Source organism: Euphorbia lathyris, chromosome 10, assembly GCF_963576675.1.
Source record: "Euphorbia lathyris chromosome 10, ddEupLath1.1, whole genome shotgun sequence".
In the NCBI taxonomy this organism is placed as follows: domain Eukaryota; kingdom Viridiplantae; phylum Streptophyta; class Magnoliopsida; order Malpighiales; family Euphorbiaceae; genus Euphorbia; species Euphorbia lathyris.
Genome location: NC_088919.1, coordinates 16,468,505 through 16,482,044, shown reverse-complemented (window position 1 = coordinate 16,482,044; position 13,540 = coordinate 16,468,505). Strand labels below are relative to the sequence as shown.

The following is a 13,540-nucleotide window of genomic DNA, read 5'->3' as shown; positions in this document are numbered from 1 at the left end:
TTAATATGTTGATTAATCAATAGATGTTTTAGTAACAAAAAAAATCAATATATGTTTTAGTGAAATTAATTAAATATTGGGACTAAAAAATCGTGATAATTACTTGATAGTTATTTGTAGGAATAAGGTAGAATTTGACCTTTTCGTGTGAAGTGTTTGACCAAAATGTATAAAATGGTTGAAATGTAATTTTTAATGTTTCCAAGTAAAATCAAATCCTACATTGCTGAAATTTTAAAAAGACAGATTCGACTATTATTTAACTCTCATATTGGACTTTCTAAACATCCATTACGTCTAAGATATTTAAAATGTTATTAACACAGTTACAATAAACTTATTAAAATGCTAACTAAGTTTACAAAAATGTGAACTATGTTACTAATATGTAATTTTCACGTAGTGAGTGACTGATCAAGTGAACTTCCTTAGACTTATTAAAATCATATGGTGGTAATTAAAATCATAATACAATTTAGATTTACACCCCCTAAATCTAATTGTGATTAACCAAATTCACTTGGTCACTAACTGACAAGGTGAAAACCCCTTGTTACTAATACAGTTGTAAATAATCAGCAAAAATTGTATAAAACCGTTTCAGCTTATCGATAAACTTGTTTGAAATAGCTGTTATGACAATTAAATTATAGCCAAACCAAGATTTTTCAAATTTTTGTTAACATAGGGTTAAAATTGATCATGCTTGGAAACATTTTAGAACTTTGAAGTAATTTCGGAATGATATTAAAACTACTTGGTTGCAAAATAGAACCGTAATTCGTAGCAAGTGGAAGCAATATTGTGATATTGCACGACTCACGACGGACTGTCAAGGAGAATTTCCGCAAGAAGGATAAAACAAGCGACACGATAAAGTACCCTCAAGGTATTTAAAATAAGGGTAATTAATTTATTAGTCCCTATATTTTGACAAAACACACTGTTTAGTCCCTGTATTTTTAAAAACACATGGTAAGGTCTCTAACATTTTTCTCAGTGAACTGTTTAGTCCTTCCGTCTGTTTGTTAGATTTTTTACCGTTTATGAATTCGAAAATGACTAAATTACCCTTTACTATTTACCTTCAAATGACTCTAACGCAAATCCAAATTGACTAGCAGAATCTTCATGAGAGTCTAACGACAGGGACTAAACAGTTCACCGAGAAAAGTGTTAGGGACTAAACAGTTCATCGGAAAAAAAATTAGGGACTTTACCATGTATTTTTAAAATACAGAGACTAAACAGTATGTTTTATCAAAATATAGAGACTAATAAATTAATTACGCTTAAAATAATACTATCTTTGACAACTTTGTTATGTACTAGGAATGATTAAAATTTCATCATGGCTCTAGTCATTAAGCTTTTGGGCTTTTGGAACATGACGTGTACATGTAAATAGCTATTTTTTTATCCACGTAGAAAATTTACAAAAGTGTAAAAATGTTTATATTAGTTTGGACCTTATTAGTCTTTAAATTGTGTTTAGTGGATTTTGGCAAATATACCAGACGCGCTCATTCGCGCGACGTCCGCCCGTCTGGACTGGACCCGAATTTGAACCTTTAAACTATCAATAATTTCCATTTGTTTTAGAGTCCCCACCATTATCTTTTATTTTTTTAGGATAATTTTGTATTGTTGAGTTAGTAATTCTACTTACTTAATCAACTAATGGCCATGAGCCTCCATGTTTTATATTAAACAATCCAAACGGAAGGACCCAACCCACCAGAACTGTATCTTTTTCTCTTGAGACAGAATGAATCTTATGTCTATTTGAATCAAGAATCTTCAGATTCCAGGATCTGCTGCACAATTGAAGCAACCACTTAGTCCATAAGTAGAATTAAGGTTTCAAGTGTTCGTACATGGTAATCAAAACACAAGTTTTCAAATATTCAATTCGATAAAAAGCTAAATAAAATCATTATAAATCCACCAAACATATTCATTCTAACTTCCATGGATAATTTGCAGAATACAACAGCAAAAACAATATGATGTTTTTCCTCATGTTCAAAATCAACACAAGTGAACATGAATATTTTGTCAAGCACTTCGTTCTACTACAAGCAACTATGCTTTCTGGTGGGTTTTTATGCGTAAAGATAAAAGAAAGAAGACAAATAATTATAATAAACAGAGATATTTGAGAAGCATTGTATTTCTAATATGGAAGGGAAAAGCTACCAATTATTCAGAATTGTATGCAGTTATTTATATTGCTAAAATATAACTAGTTGAAAAACAAAATCTGCCTATTTTATAGCATAAAATTGCACACGCATTACACAACTGTTCAAGTATGTTTACGATCTGTAAGTTTGAGCTTACCAACCTTGAGTAGCAACTACCATTTAAAGCTCGGCAGCATAAAATTGCACACGCATTACACAACTGTTCAAGTGTGTTTACGATCTGTAAGTTTGTGCTTACCAACCTTGAGTAGCAACTACCATTTAAAGCTCGGCTTGGTTAAACATTGGTCAAATTCCATTCAACTTTGGCTCGATTAAAGCTCGGCTCAAGATATTAACAAAGCCAATACCGAACTTACCCATGACTTGATCTCTGCTCGGTTTGTTAACGCCACTCAACTTCATTTCCATCGTCATTGTAACTTCATCCAGAGTATCCTTTGTTTTAAAGACAATTCTACTGCCATCTTTTTGCACATATAGAAATAAACAAATAAAAGTGTTGACCGACTCACAAAATCGGTTCTTAATACCTCTACACGGAGTGTGACTCTTGTTAAAGCATCTCCAATCCTTATACTACACAACCACTCAATAGACATGCCACATCGCTATTGTGAATCCATTCAATAAACTCCGTTTATTGTACTATCATTCTTCAATAATTAAACTCTACAACCATTCAATCCCATACTTTTTTTATATATACATCTAAATCTACGAACAGAACATGAGGATGCGTATTATGATATTATCTCACATAAATAAACTATTCAATGTCTCCATTTCTCTTAAGTACTATTGCAATGGAGATGTGAGACCTTCTTGAGAAGACAGTGAATGGAGAGGTTGATGTCTTTTAGAGGGAATAACTCTTTCCATTCTGAATGAACTTCTCTTCCCAAGTTGCTCCAAAGATTGTTTCATCCAACGTCTTCGCCATACCCACACTACTCTGTCTTTATATTTCAGAACCATGAAAAATACAAGTCTGTGACACAAAAATAAGAGCAAAACAGCACCCAAATCCCACCACTTAGATTGGTTAGAATTGACACCGAAACACGTTGTAAGGACTTGTTCTCCTTTCATCTTTGGTTCTCCTGGATTTACAGGTTCAAACTCCAATCCTATCATGTCATTTTTGTACTGCCCCTGATCACATCATCAACACTATGTTTCAACAGATTGTTTTCTATTTCTAAGCTATGTTCGTTGCACGGAAACTTAATATGCTGAAAACGATATAGAAAACCGAAACATGGAGAAAAATCTGTTCCAAAACAGAAAGTAAGTTGTAAATAATTTAGCATTACCTTCACAGCCCAAGAAGTGAAACTAATATAGGTCATTGGGTATTTCCAGAACAACTTAGGCAGATCAGGCAGTTGCCTATAGAGTCCAGATGCAATTGTCAAAAACATCTGCATTCAAGTTCGAGTGACTTTTATGTTAATAAAACGCAAAATTGAGTGACTTTTATGTCGAATTTTGAAGTTGAGTAAGGAACATAGACGAACATGTCATATACTTACAATGACTGCAGCTGAAATTCCTACGCCCATGAAAAAGTTGGGGACAAGCAATGCAACAGTCATAGTGATACTCTCCATAATCAAAATACAGAAGAATATATTGATGAAGAAATAGCAAAAGATAGAGAATCCCAAATGAAATTTAACCATGCTGTAAAGTATAGCAACAGGAGATATAGCTGCCAGTGTCACAAAAGGGATTGAGGAGAGGAAGTTTGCACACACAAATACTCCATCTCCATAATGCCTATTCAATCTTTCATAATGTAGCACCTGATTTGATTTCATGAGCAAACCCTATAATTAATGAGTAAGCAATTTTGCTAATTTGTTCAATTTGGTCATAAAATTTGTACCTTCCATTCTTCAATGAAAGAGGGCAGGCCTCCAACAGACAAGCAAAGTAAGAAATTAAAGAAAAAGGAGTAAACTTTAGCTCTTGACATGATTGAGAAGCTTGATAATCCAATATCAAAGAACATTATTCCAGCAGCTGAGGCAATTATGATAGAGAACACAATCCTTAACCAGTAATAACTAAAATCCCTTTTCATATTGACAAAAGATCGAACAGTTAGTGTGCAAAGCTGATTCCAGTTCCACCAATTGTCCTTGTTCATGTCTAACTCGCTCGCCGACTCAGCCTAATGTATATCAAAAACTACAAGGTCAATTAAGCACAATTGGGTAGAGTAATTTAATAAAAGGGAAGAAGTATGGATAACTTACATGAACAAGTGTAATTTCCCTAATGAATTTTCTTGCATTTAGTGAATATGGAGAGTTGTGGTAGTGTTGTAGAAGCTTTTCTTTGATGTTTTTTGTAGTGAAATTGAGTGAAGACTCAGGGTCCAGAGATGTGTGTGGGTGTGATAGGTAATTTCGAAATGGAAGAATGTTGTCGAAATCGGAATTGATACAACGGAGAAAATGATCAGAAGGGCTTCTTCTTGGTGGACAAGGAAATCCAGCATCACAAAAGAACTGCACTAGAAAGAAAGCTAAACCAAGTCACCATTCATATCTAAACTTACTTTTGGACATTAGAGCCTTTTGACCAAGAAATCAGAATTTACACCCATATCTAGCTCCTTATTGAGAGAATGTTGTAGTTGTTTTCATAGAATTTCACATTTTCAATTGAGTGGTAGAGTATATGAAACAAGAAATGAAATAGATAAATAGGGTTGTATTTGTTTCTTAAAAATTTCTATAATGGGTCAGTTTAGTTGATGCCACGTCAATCTAACTGTAAATGACGAATACATGATTGGTCAGTCTGATTTTATACTTGCATGTGCAAAAAAAAAAATTTTTTACTAAATCGAACTTGTTAAAAAAAATCGTATGTATACATGTTATAATTTGAGTGGTCAAGAACCAATTTGTTGTTTAAAATTCTGAATATGTATGAAAATTGTGTCTAAATAGAAAAAATCATATTTGGGGTGGGTCTAATAAACCAAAAAAAAAAATTGATTTAACAATGACCTAACAAATAAATAAAAAAAAATAGAATTTTGAATTTAGAGAGGACTAGACAGAACATGAGTCAAACTTGGGGGTGCTAATTCAGCACCCTTATCAAAAAAGTTTGGAGAGAGGGGGTCAGAACCACCACAACATCAAATTTTCTAGAGACAAGAGTCAAAACTATCCATGGTCAAAGTGGTTCCGGCGGCTGAAGGGGTCAGGTCCCTGCTAGCTGCTGATTGACATTATGTGAGTGGAGAGACCTATACTAATCCCGGTCCAGTAGAACCTTCCATTTGTTTTTTTCACCTTCTACAAGATGCATATAATGACTAGTTTTACTGTTATCCAAGTCAAAATTACCCACGACGAACTCAAAAATAAAAAGTTCAAGTTCAAAATCATAATTTCCATGGAACAATGTTGTAGATTTTTCAATTCACCATTTGCAGAGTTTTCTATCTTAAAACAACTCATTTCTCTCTCTTGACCAAACAATCCTTAAAACTACAAAAGTTAAAATTGCTTAAAATATAATTTTCATCAATTTTACATTAAAATGTTACATGCTATTGAAGTGGTTATCTTGATCAACAATAAAATTGCATTATATTAGTAAAATACAAAGTTTCAAGAGCCATAATATCCGGTTTCAAAGTTCCATGGTTGTAATAAAAGTAAGGCAAAATCATCGGTGCAATTTATGTGGTGAGTTTACAACCTAAAAAATATAAGCTATTTTTTATTTGGATTCACTTTGTTAGGATTTGACCGATAACGATTTCAGGTTATATATGTGTTGTTTTTTTAGGAGGGAGAAAGTTAATGTTTAGAGAGAGAAAATAAAGATTTTGAAAAATTAAAAATACGGTTAATATGATACTAAACAACTTTAATTTTTTTTAAAAATTCATTTTGAGGTCGTTATCGGCCAAATTTGACAAAGTAAAAATATGCAAAATTTTACAAACCACAGAATTGCGTTCGTAAAGAAAAATAAATACCACCGATATCCATCTAAACATAATCTACTTATAATTAAGCCATAATTTAACTATAGCTAATAAAGATTTGAAAGTACCTGGATGGCAGCCTTAGCCTCACCAAAATAGATGGTATCTCCACTTGAAAGAAGGCATAAATCATCAAACAAATCAAACACAAAACTACTAGGCTGATGAATACAGCATATAACAATCTTGCCATCAAGAGCAACATTTTTAAGAGCATGAATAACAAAGAAAGCAGAAGCACTATCAAGACCAGAAGTGGGTTCATCAAGAAGCATGAGATAAGGCTGTGTTAACATTTCAAGACCAATACTAAGTCTTCTCTTTTCACCACCACTTATTCCTCTTGAATGCCAATTTCCAACCCTATTTTCACCGCATTCCTCTAATCCTATCTTTATCATTGTTTCTTCTACTACTTTATCCATTTCGGTATTCGTCATTGTACATGGAAGCCTCAAACGTGCCGAGTAAGTTAGGGTTTCTCTTACTGTTAGACACCCTAACAGATTATCTTCTTGTGTTACATAAGACTGCAAAATATTTTATACAAACATTCAGGAATTAATATCAGAATTAAATTTGTTTAGATATATATGGACTTATAATATGGATTTAGATATAGATTCAATATGAGATGACCAAAAAAGATATTTGGACTTATAATATGGATTTAGATATAGATTCAATATGGTCTAAGATGGAGCATAGTATAAGGGAAGTAACGAATGAAGTTCTAGGGGAATCTAAATGTAGCATGCCACCGGGTAAGGACACATCTTGGTGGACAGAAGAAGTACGTCGAGCAGTAAAGAATAAGCGAGAATCCTATAAAATATTGGGGAAATGCAGGAGTGATGAGAACTACGAAAAGTACAAAGAGGCTAAAAGGGAAGCAAAGAATGTCATACGGGATAGGTGAATCGAGATCTATATACAAGGTTGGATACGAAGGAAGGGGAAAGAGACATATATAGAATTGCTCGGATGAGAGATAGGAAGACGCGAGATCTCGGAAAAGTTAAATGTGTGAAGGATATGGACCAAAAAGTCCTAGTTGGAGATAAGGATATCAAGGAACGATGAAGGTCCTATTTTGATGACTTATTTAATGGAGATCGCGGACAAGATGTTGGAATATAAGTATCCCTCACGATATGATAAATCATGACTGCATGTGGAGAATTCAAAAGGGTAAAGTCAAAATGGCATTAAATAAGTTGAGATTGAAGAAAACAGTAGGACCTGATGGCATCCTATTGAGATCTGAAGATGTTTGGGAAAGAGAGGAATTGAATGGTTGGCGACGTTCTTCAACAAAATTTGGAGAAACAATAAGATGCCATCAGAATTGAGGAAAAGTATCCTAATCCCTTTGTATAAGAACAAAGACGATGTCCAAGATTGTGCATACTATCGAGGAATCAAATTAATGAGTCACACTATAAAATTTTGGGAGCGAGTGACCGAATAAAGGCTAAGGAGGACAGTGAAGATCTCGGAAAACCAGTTTGGCTTTATGCCGAGAAGATCAATTATGGAAGTCATCCATCTAATGAGACGATTAATGGAACACTATCGAAATAAGAAGAAAGATTTGCATATGGTTTTCATCGACTTAGAGAAGATATATGATAAGGTACCAAGGGAAGTACTTTGGTGGGCCTTAATAAAGAAATGCATTTCGCGGAAATATATTGACATCATAAAGGACATGTATGAGGGAGCATGCACGAGTGTGCGTACCAGTGTTGGGAAGACTGAAGAGTTTCCTATTACGATTGGAGTGCATCAAGGTTCCGCACTAAGCCCATTTCTTTTTGCCATCGTTATGGATGAACTAACGAGTTCACTTCAAGATGGTATACGATGGTGCATGTTGTTTGCAGATGATATTGTGTTGGTTGATGAGACGAAAGAAGACGTGGAGAGGAAGTTAGAACTATGGAGACAAACTTTAGAATCTAGAGGCTTTAAGTTGAGCCGAAGTAAGACAGAATATTTGGAGTGTAAGTTAAGCGACGATAGGAGTAGGGAGGCAGGGACAATCACCCTAGATGGGAGAGTTGTTCAGGCCTCGGATTGCTTCTGGTATTTAGGATCTATTATCCAAACGGATGCAGAAGTAGATGGAGATGTTGCTCATAGGATTAAATCTGGTTGGGCAAAGTGGAAGAGTGCTACGGGTTTCTTTTGTGACCCCAGCATGCCTAATAGATTGAAGAAAAAATTCTACCGCACGGCAATCAGACCAGCATTGCTATATGGTACGGAGTGTTGGGCAATGAAACACTGTCACATTCATAAGATGTCGGTAGTAGAGATGCGTATGTTGAGATGGATGTGTGGTCATACGAGAAATGATCGGGTGAGTAATGAAATAACTAGGACAAAAGTAGGCGTTACATCTGTTGAGAATAAAATGAGGGGAAACCGACTAAGAGCGTTTGATACGCCGGTTAGGAGGACTGGAGAATGGCAAAGGGATGTAGTGATGAGGGGTAGGGGAAGACCTAAGCAAACTTGGAGGAGAGTGATCGAGAGTGATATGAGTTTATTGGGGATTGAGGAAAATATGGTAATGAATAGGACAGAGTGGAGGGAGAGAATTTGTGTTGTTGACACGGCTTGATTTTACGATTTTATATGATGGTTCATGTTAGCCGATCGCAAATCATTTCGAGACTAAGGTTTTATTGTTATTGTATATAGTAGGTGTGGCCAACTTACAATATTTGTAGAGGCTCTGCTTGTTTGCTTCCCATTCAGTAGGATGTTTCCAGTTAATAATACATTGGATGAAAGCCTTCCTATCAATATAAATTAAACTCATAAGGATTATGTTAGATAATATCCCGATTTGATAATGTTGCCATTGGGCTCAGACTTAAGGCCCATAAGATGACTCTCAAAATAGTCAAATTTACTTCTTTGAAAATTTTCATTTTGAGAAATTTATTGATTAAATTTGGTAAAGTTAATCTAAAATGGCTAACGATACCAACCAGATGATTTGTTTTGTAACAAAAAAAAAAAAAAAATTATAATTACTGATCTACTAAAACATGAAATCAAAGTGGTTTTATTTAAAATTAACTCTATATAATATTCTCATCTATTTTGCAGTGATTTTAGATGGTTAACTTAAATATCTCCTAATTGATTCTCCTATTAGCAATAGGAGAACCATATATGCAAATTATCAATTGTGCCTTGTTGTGCATCGAACACATAATTACACAATTTCCATAAATTTAAGAGTTTAGGTAAAATGTTTCCTTGATATACAGCTATGTTGCACGAAAAAACGGAAACAGATACGGATACGGAAACGATACTGGGAAATATAATTTCTAAAAAACATAGAAAACGGAAGCGTGGAGAAAACATGTAAATATTAAAAATATAGGGGCATATTTATAAATATTAAAAATATAATAATACAAAACAAGATGACGAAAGTCCAAACTCAATTAATTTTCAAGAGATAAGGATTATAGGAGAAAGAAATATGGATAAGTTCTTTAAATTGAAGGATATAAAGAAGTAATTATCTCTCAAATAGAAAGTTTCAATTTTTATAATATTAGATTGGGCAAGAACTGCAAAATAGAAAGTTTGAATTTCCAAAATTTTAATCGAAATATGTATGGAAACCCGTTTAATAACTGAGAGACACGTTTCATATTTTTGGTAATTATGGAAACGTGCCCGGAAACATTTTGTATCAGTTTCCGAGAGTTTCTGTTTCCCACATCTGCCGGAAACGGGGAAGCGCTTGTCATAAAGAGTTTCCATGCATTATAGATATACAGTGATATCATATTATCACAAAAGGTAATTATGGAAGAATCACACGCGAATCAATGAGGATTGTTTCATCAAAAATCATAACCGTCAATACATATGTCTCAATTAAGAATGACGAAGGGTACTGTATCCACGGGTATCTACCACTATCCAACCCTAATTGGACTACCCATACTATGCATAAAAGGGTATAAGACGGGTATGAGATCAAAACCATTACCCGTGATGGGTATGGGAATATCCCAGGATATCCGTTACCCGTGACGGGTATGGGAATATCCCAGGATATCCGTTACCCGTCATAAATCTTTTATATATTAAAAAATATTATTGTATTTTAGTTTTAAAATGTGGGATTCAAACCCCAACTTTTTGTTCTTCAACCATTGAGTCATACCATTAATTAAGATACTTTATTTTTATTGATTAATGTTTAATTTGTTCAAATTGTAGATTGATGATTTATTAAATTTATACTATCTGTAATATTTAGTGTTTTATGTATTGATTCTTAACGGGTAAAGGTACCCGCGAATTAAATAGGACGGGTATGAAATGCAAAAAGTATACCCGTTAAGGTAATGGGATGGTTACAGATAATTAAAAAAATAAACGAGTAAGGGTTTGGTATTGGTACTACTAGCGGGTATCATATCCGTCGTCATCCTTGGTTTAAATATACACTCTCTTTTCCCTCGTTTCTCATTGTAACTTACGAAAAAAGTGGACAATCCCAAAAGGTACCCGAAATGAATAGACCATTAAGGAATTGCCACGTAGAAACCTATTAAATATAGGATACCCAATTTCTTAAGGTACACACAACTGATTCCTTTCTCGATTATTTTAAAGCTCATACTTCTGAGTATAATACAGTCAAAAAACCAAGTTTGGAAATCTCAGACATCATACGATATTACAATCTTTTTAGATCAACTCATTGAGGGTTCAAATCTTGACAACTTCATTTATTAGTGGAATTTCAAACACACACTAAGACGTACTTGTGTTGTACACGTTACAATTTCAAAGAATTCGACAAACTTAAACTTTTAGGTCAAATAGTTCAATGGCATTGTATCGCAGCCTTTTAAACCAAGTGGTCTTGGGTTCAAATCTAGACATCTCCATTTATTAGTTGAATTTCAACACATAGTAAGATAAACTATTATCTTCAAACGCCTTAAAGCCCAAAGAGCATTCGCCTGTGAAGATATGTAAGAGGTAATAATAATAATAATAAAATCTATTCTCATGTCTATCGGTATACGTTTTTTAGTCAAATGGTTTCTTGACATAACCATAGCCTCTGAACCCAGATAGTAGAAGGTTCACATCCTAACAACTTCATTTATTAACAAAATTTCAACACATGAAAAATGGATAGGTATTGTACGCGTTTCAAGTTGAATTAACATTCGCGATAAAAGGGATTACCTTGTATGGATCCACATGGATACCTTTATACATTTATTCTGTTGACATATCCATTTTGTTTTATTACATGGAAAAGGAAGGCAAATAAAAGAATATGGGGAAATTATGAAAGATGTAGAGAAAGAAAGAGTACCAGAAAGTGCATTGAGCAAGGTAGATTTGCCAGAACCAGAAGGACCCATAATAGCCATAATCCTATTTGGCAAAGCAAAGCCACTAACTCTATTCACCAAAATTCTTTTTCTTTTGGGCATAAACAATGTCAAATCCTCCCACACTAAGTAATGCATCTTTTCTTTACTTTCTTCTCTCCATTTCCCTTTTCTTATATGTCTATGCATTTATATATAACAATTCTCACAATGGGTCACTTAAATGCATTATTAATAGAAGCACTGTTGTAGATGCAATTTTGTGGTTGCAAAATTTTTGCATTTTTTTACTTTGTTAAATTTGGCCGATAAGGACCTAAAAATATGAATTTTTTTAAGAATTAAAGTTGTTTAGTATGGAACCATATTTTTAATTTTCAAAAATCAGCATTTTTTGAGTTTTCTCTCTCTAAATATTAACTTTCTTTCTCATAAAAAACAACAACACTTAAATGACGTCAAACCTAAAAAGTTGAAGAATTAAAGTTACTTAAAATATCATTTAACTCTTGAAAATTTTCATTTCGAGATTGTTATCGGCCAAATTCTAACTCAAATGCAAAATTTTGCAAACGCAATAAATAAAATACCACAAATATCCATCTGCAAGTCGGTGAAACCACAGAACATCTATATGTAATTAACCCTTAAATATATGTGAGTCAATTTTTCGTTCAAATAATACTTATGGTTTAGTTAATTTGTAAAATTAAATGATCTATTTTGGATAATTTTCAAAGTCAGCATTTTTAATTTATACGGTTTTTTTTTTTTTTTGATAAATAGTCACGGTAAAATTTTTGAAAAAATAACATTTGTAGATTGTAAAAAACACGTACCTGTATCTACAAAATTTTAAGACAGCAAATCACAAGTAGTTTTCCCTTATTAATGTTAGCTAAGACCGTTAATTTCCTTTCTTGATCATTGTCACTTCTTTTCAATATTGACATGATTTTTTTTTAACCAAATAATTTATTGACATATAACACAGGTTTAAAAGTCAGAGCTTCATATCAATCGTTAATATTTTCAATCAACTAATTTTATTTTATTTTCCCAAATATATTTAACTAGTTGATTTTTTTCTTAATAAATCTGGGAACCAGAAGTAGAAAAAGTTAGAGCTTAATTGATTGGGTTAAGGTGTAAAAATACCCCTAACGTTTTGGGTCAGGAGTAATTTTATCCATAACGTTTAAAATGGTGCAATTTTACCCCTAACGTTGATAAATTGGTTCAATTTGAAAAATAATTCATCAAACTGTCTCCTCGGTCATCAATTTTATCATTTACACTTCACATATGCGTTATTTTATCAGTAAGAAATCACAAGCATATGTTGGGATGTGAAAAAAAAAATAAAAAAATACTGTCATTTTGTACGAATTAGACAAAAAAAATCCAAAAAATTCACCAAATTTATAAATATTAATCTTCAATTCTATTATTAAATTATAAAAAATATGAATTTTTTTTTAAAACGAATTGTTATACAATTGGTGTAGAATAAGAAACAAAAATATATGTGTTTTATAATAGTGTCTGAAATTGATCCAATTTATCAACGTTAGGGGTAAAATTGCTCATGACTTCCATCGTTAGGGGTAAAATTGTACCATTTTAGACGTTAGGGGTAAAATTATACCATTTTAGACGTTAGGGGTAAAATTATACCATTTTAGACGTTAGGGGTAAAATTGCTCCTGTCCCAAAACGTTGAGGGTATTTTTGCACCTTAACCCTAATTGATTTGTATTTTATATATATATATATATATATATATATATATATATATATATATATATATATATATATATATATAGTGCATTTATATTGGTTCGGGCAATAACACAGTATGGTAGGAATCACCCTACCGTCCAACTCCGGAGTAGAATGATATTTTCACATGTCTA

The 13,540-nt window shown here is 33.0% G+C and overlaps 1 protein-coding gene across 1 annotated transcript; it reads right to left on the bottom strand.

The window, feature by feature from the left end:
• Window positions 1–2,159: 2,159 nt before the first annotated feature.
• On the bottom strand, window positions 2,160–11,762 carry LOC136208032 (ABC transporter G family member 15-like). The gene is made up of 8 exons (XM_065998882.1): window positions 11,606–11,762; window positions 8,956–9,035; window positions 6,297–6,758; window positions 4,472–4,726; window positions 4,099–4,386; window positions 3,743–4,039; window positions 3,524–3,631; window positions 2,160–3,362 (listed from the first exon to the last, which is right to left on the bottom strand). The coding sequence occupies exons 1-8, from the start codon at window positions 11,760–11,762 to the stop codon at window positions 3,006–3,008; spliced, it is 2,004 nt and encodes a 667-aa protein (XP_065854954.1). The 3' UTR covers window positions 2,160–3,005.
• Window positions 11,763–13,540: the final 1,778 nt, after the last annotated feature.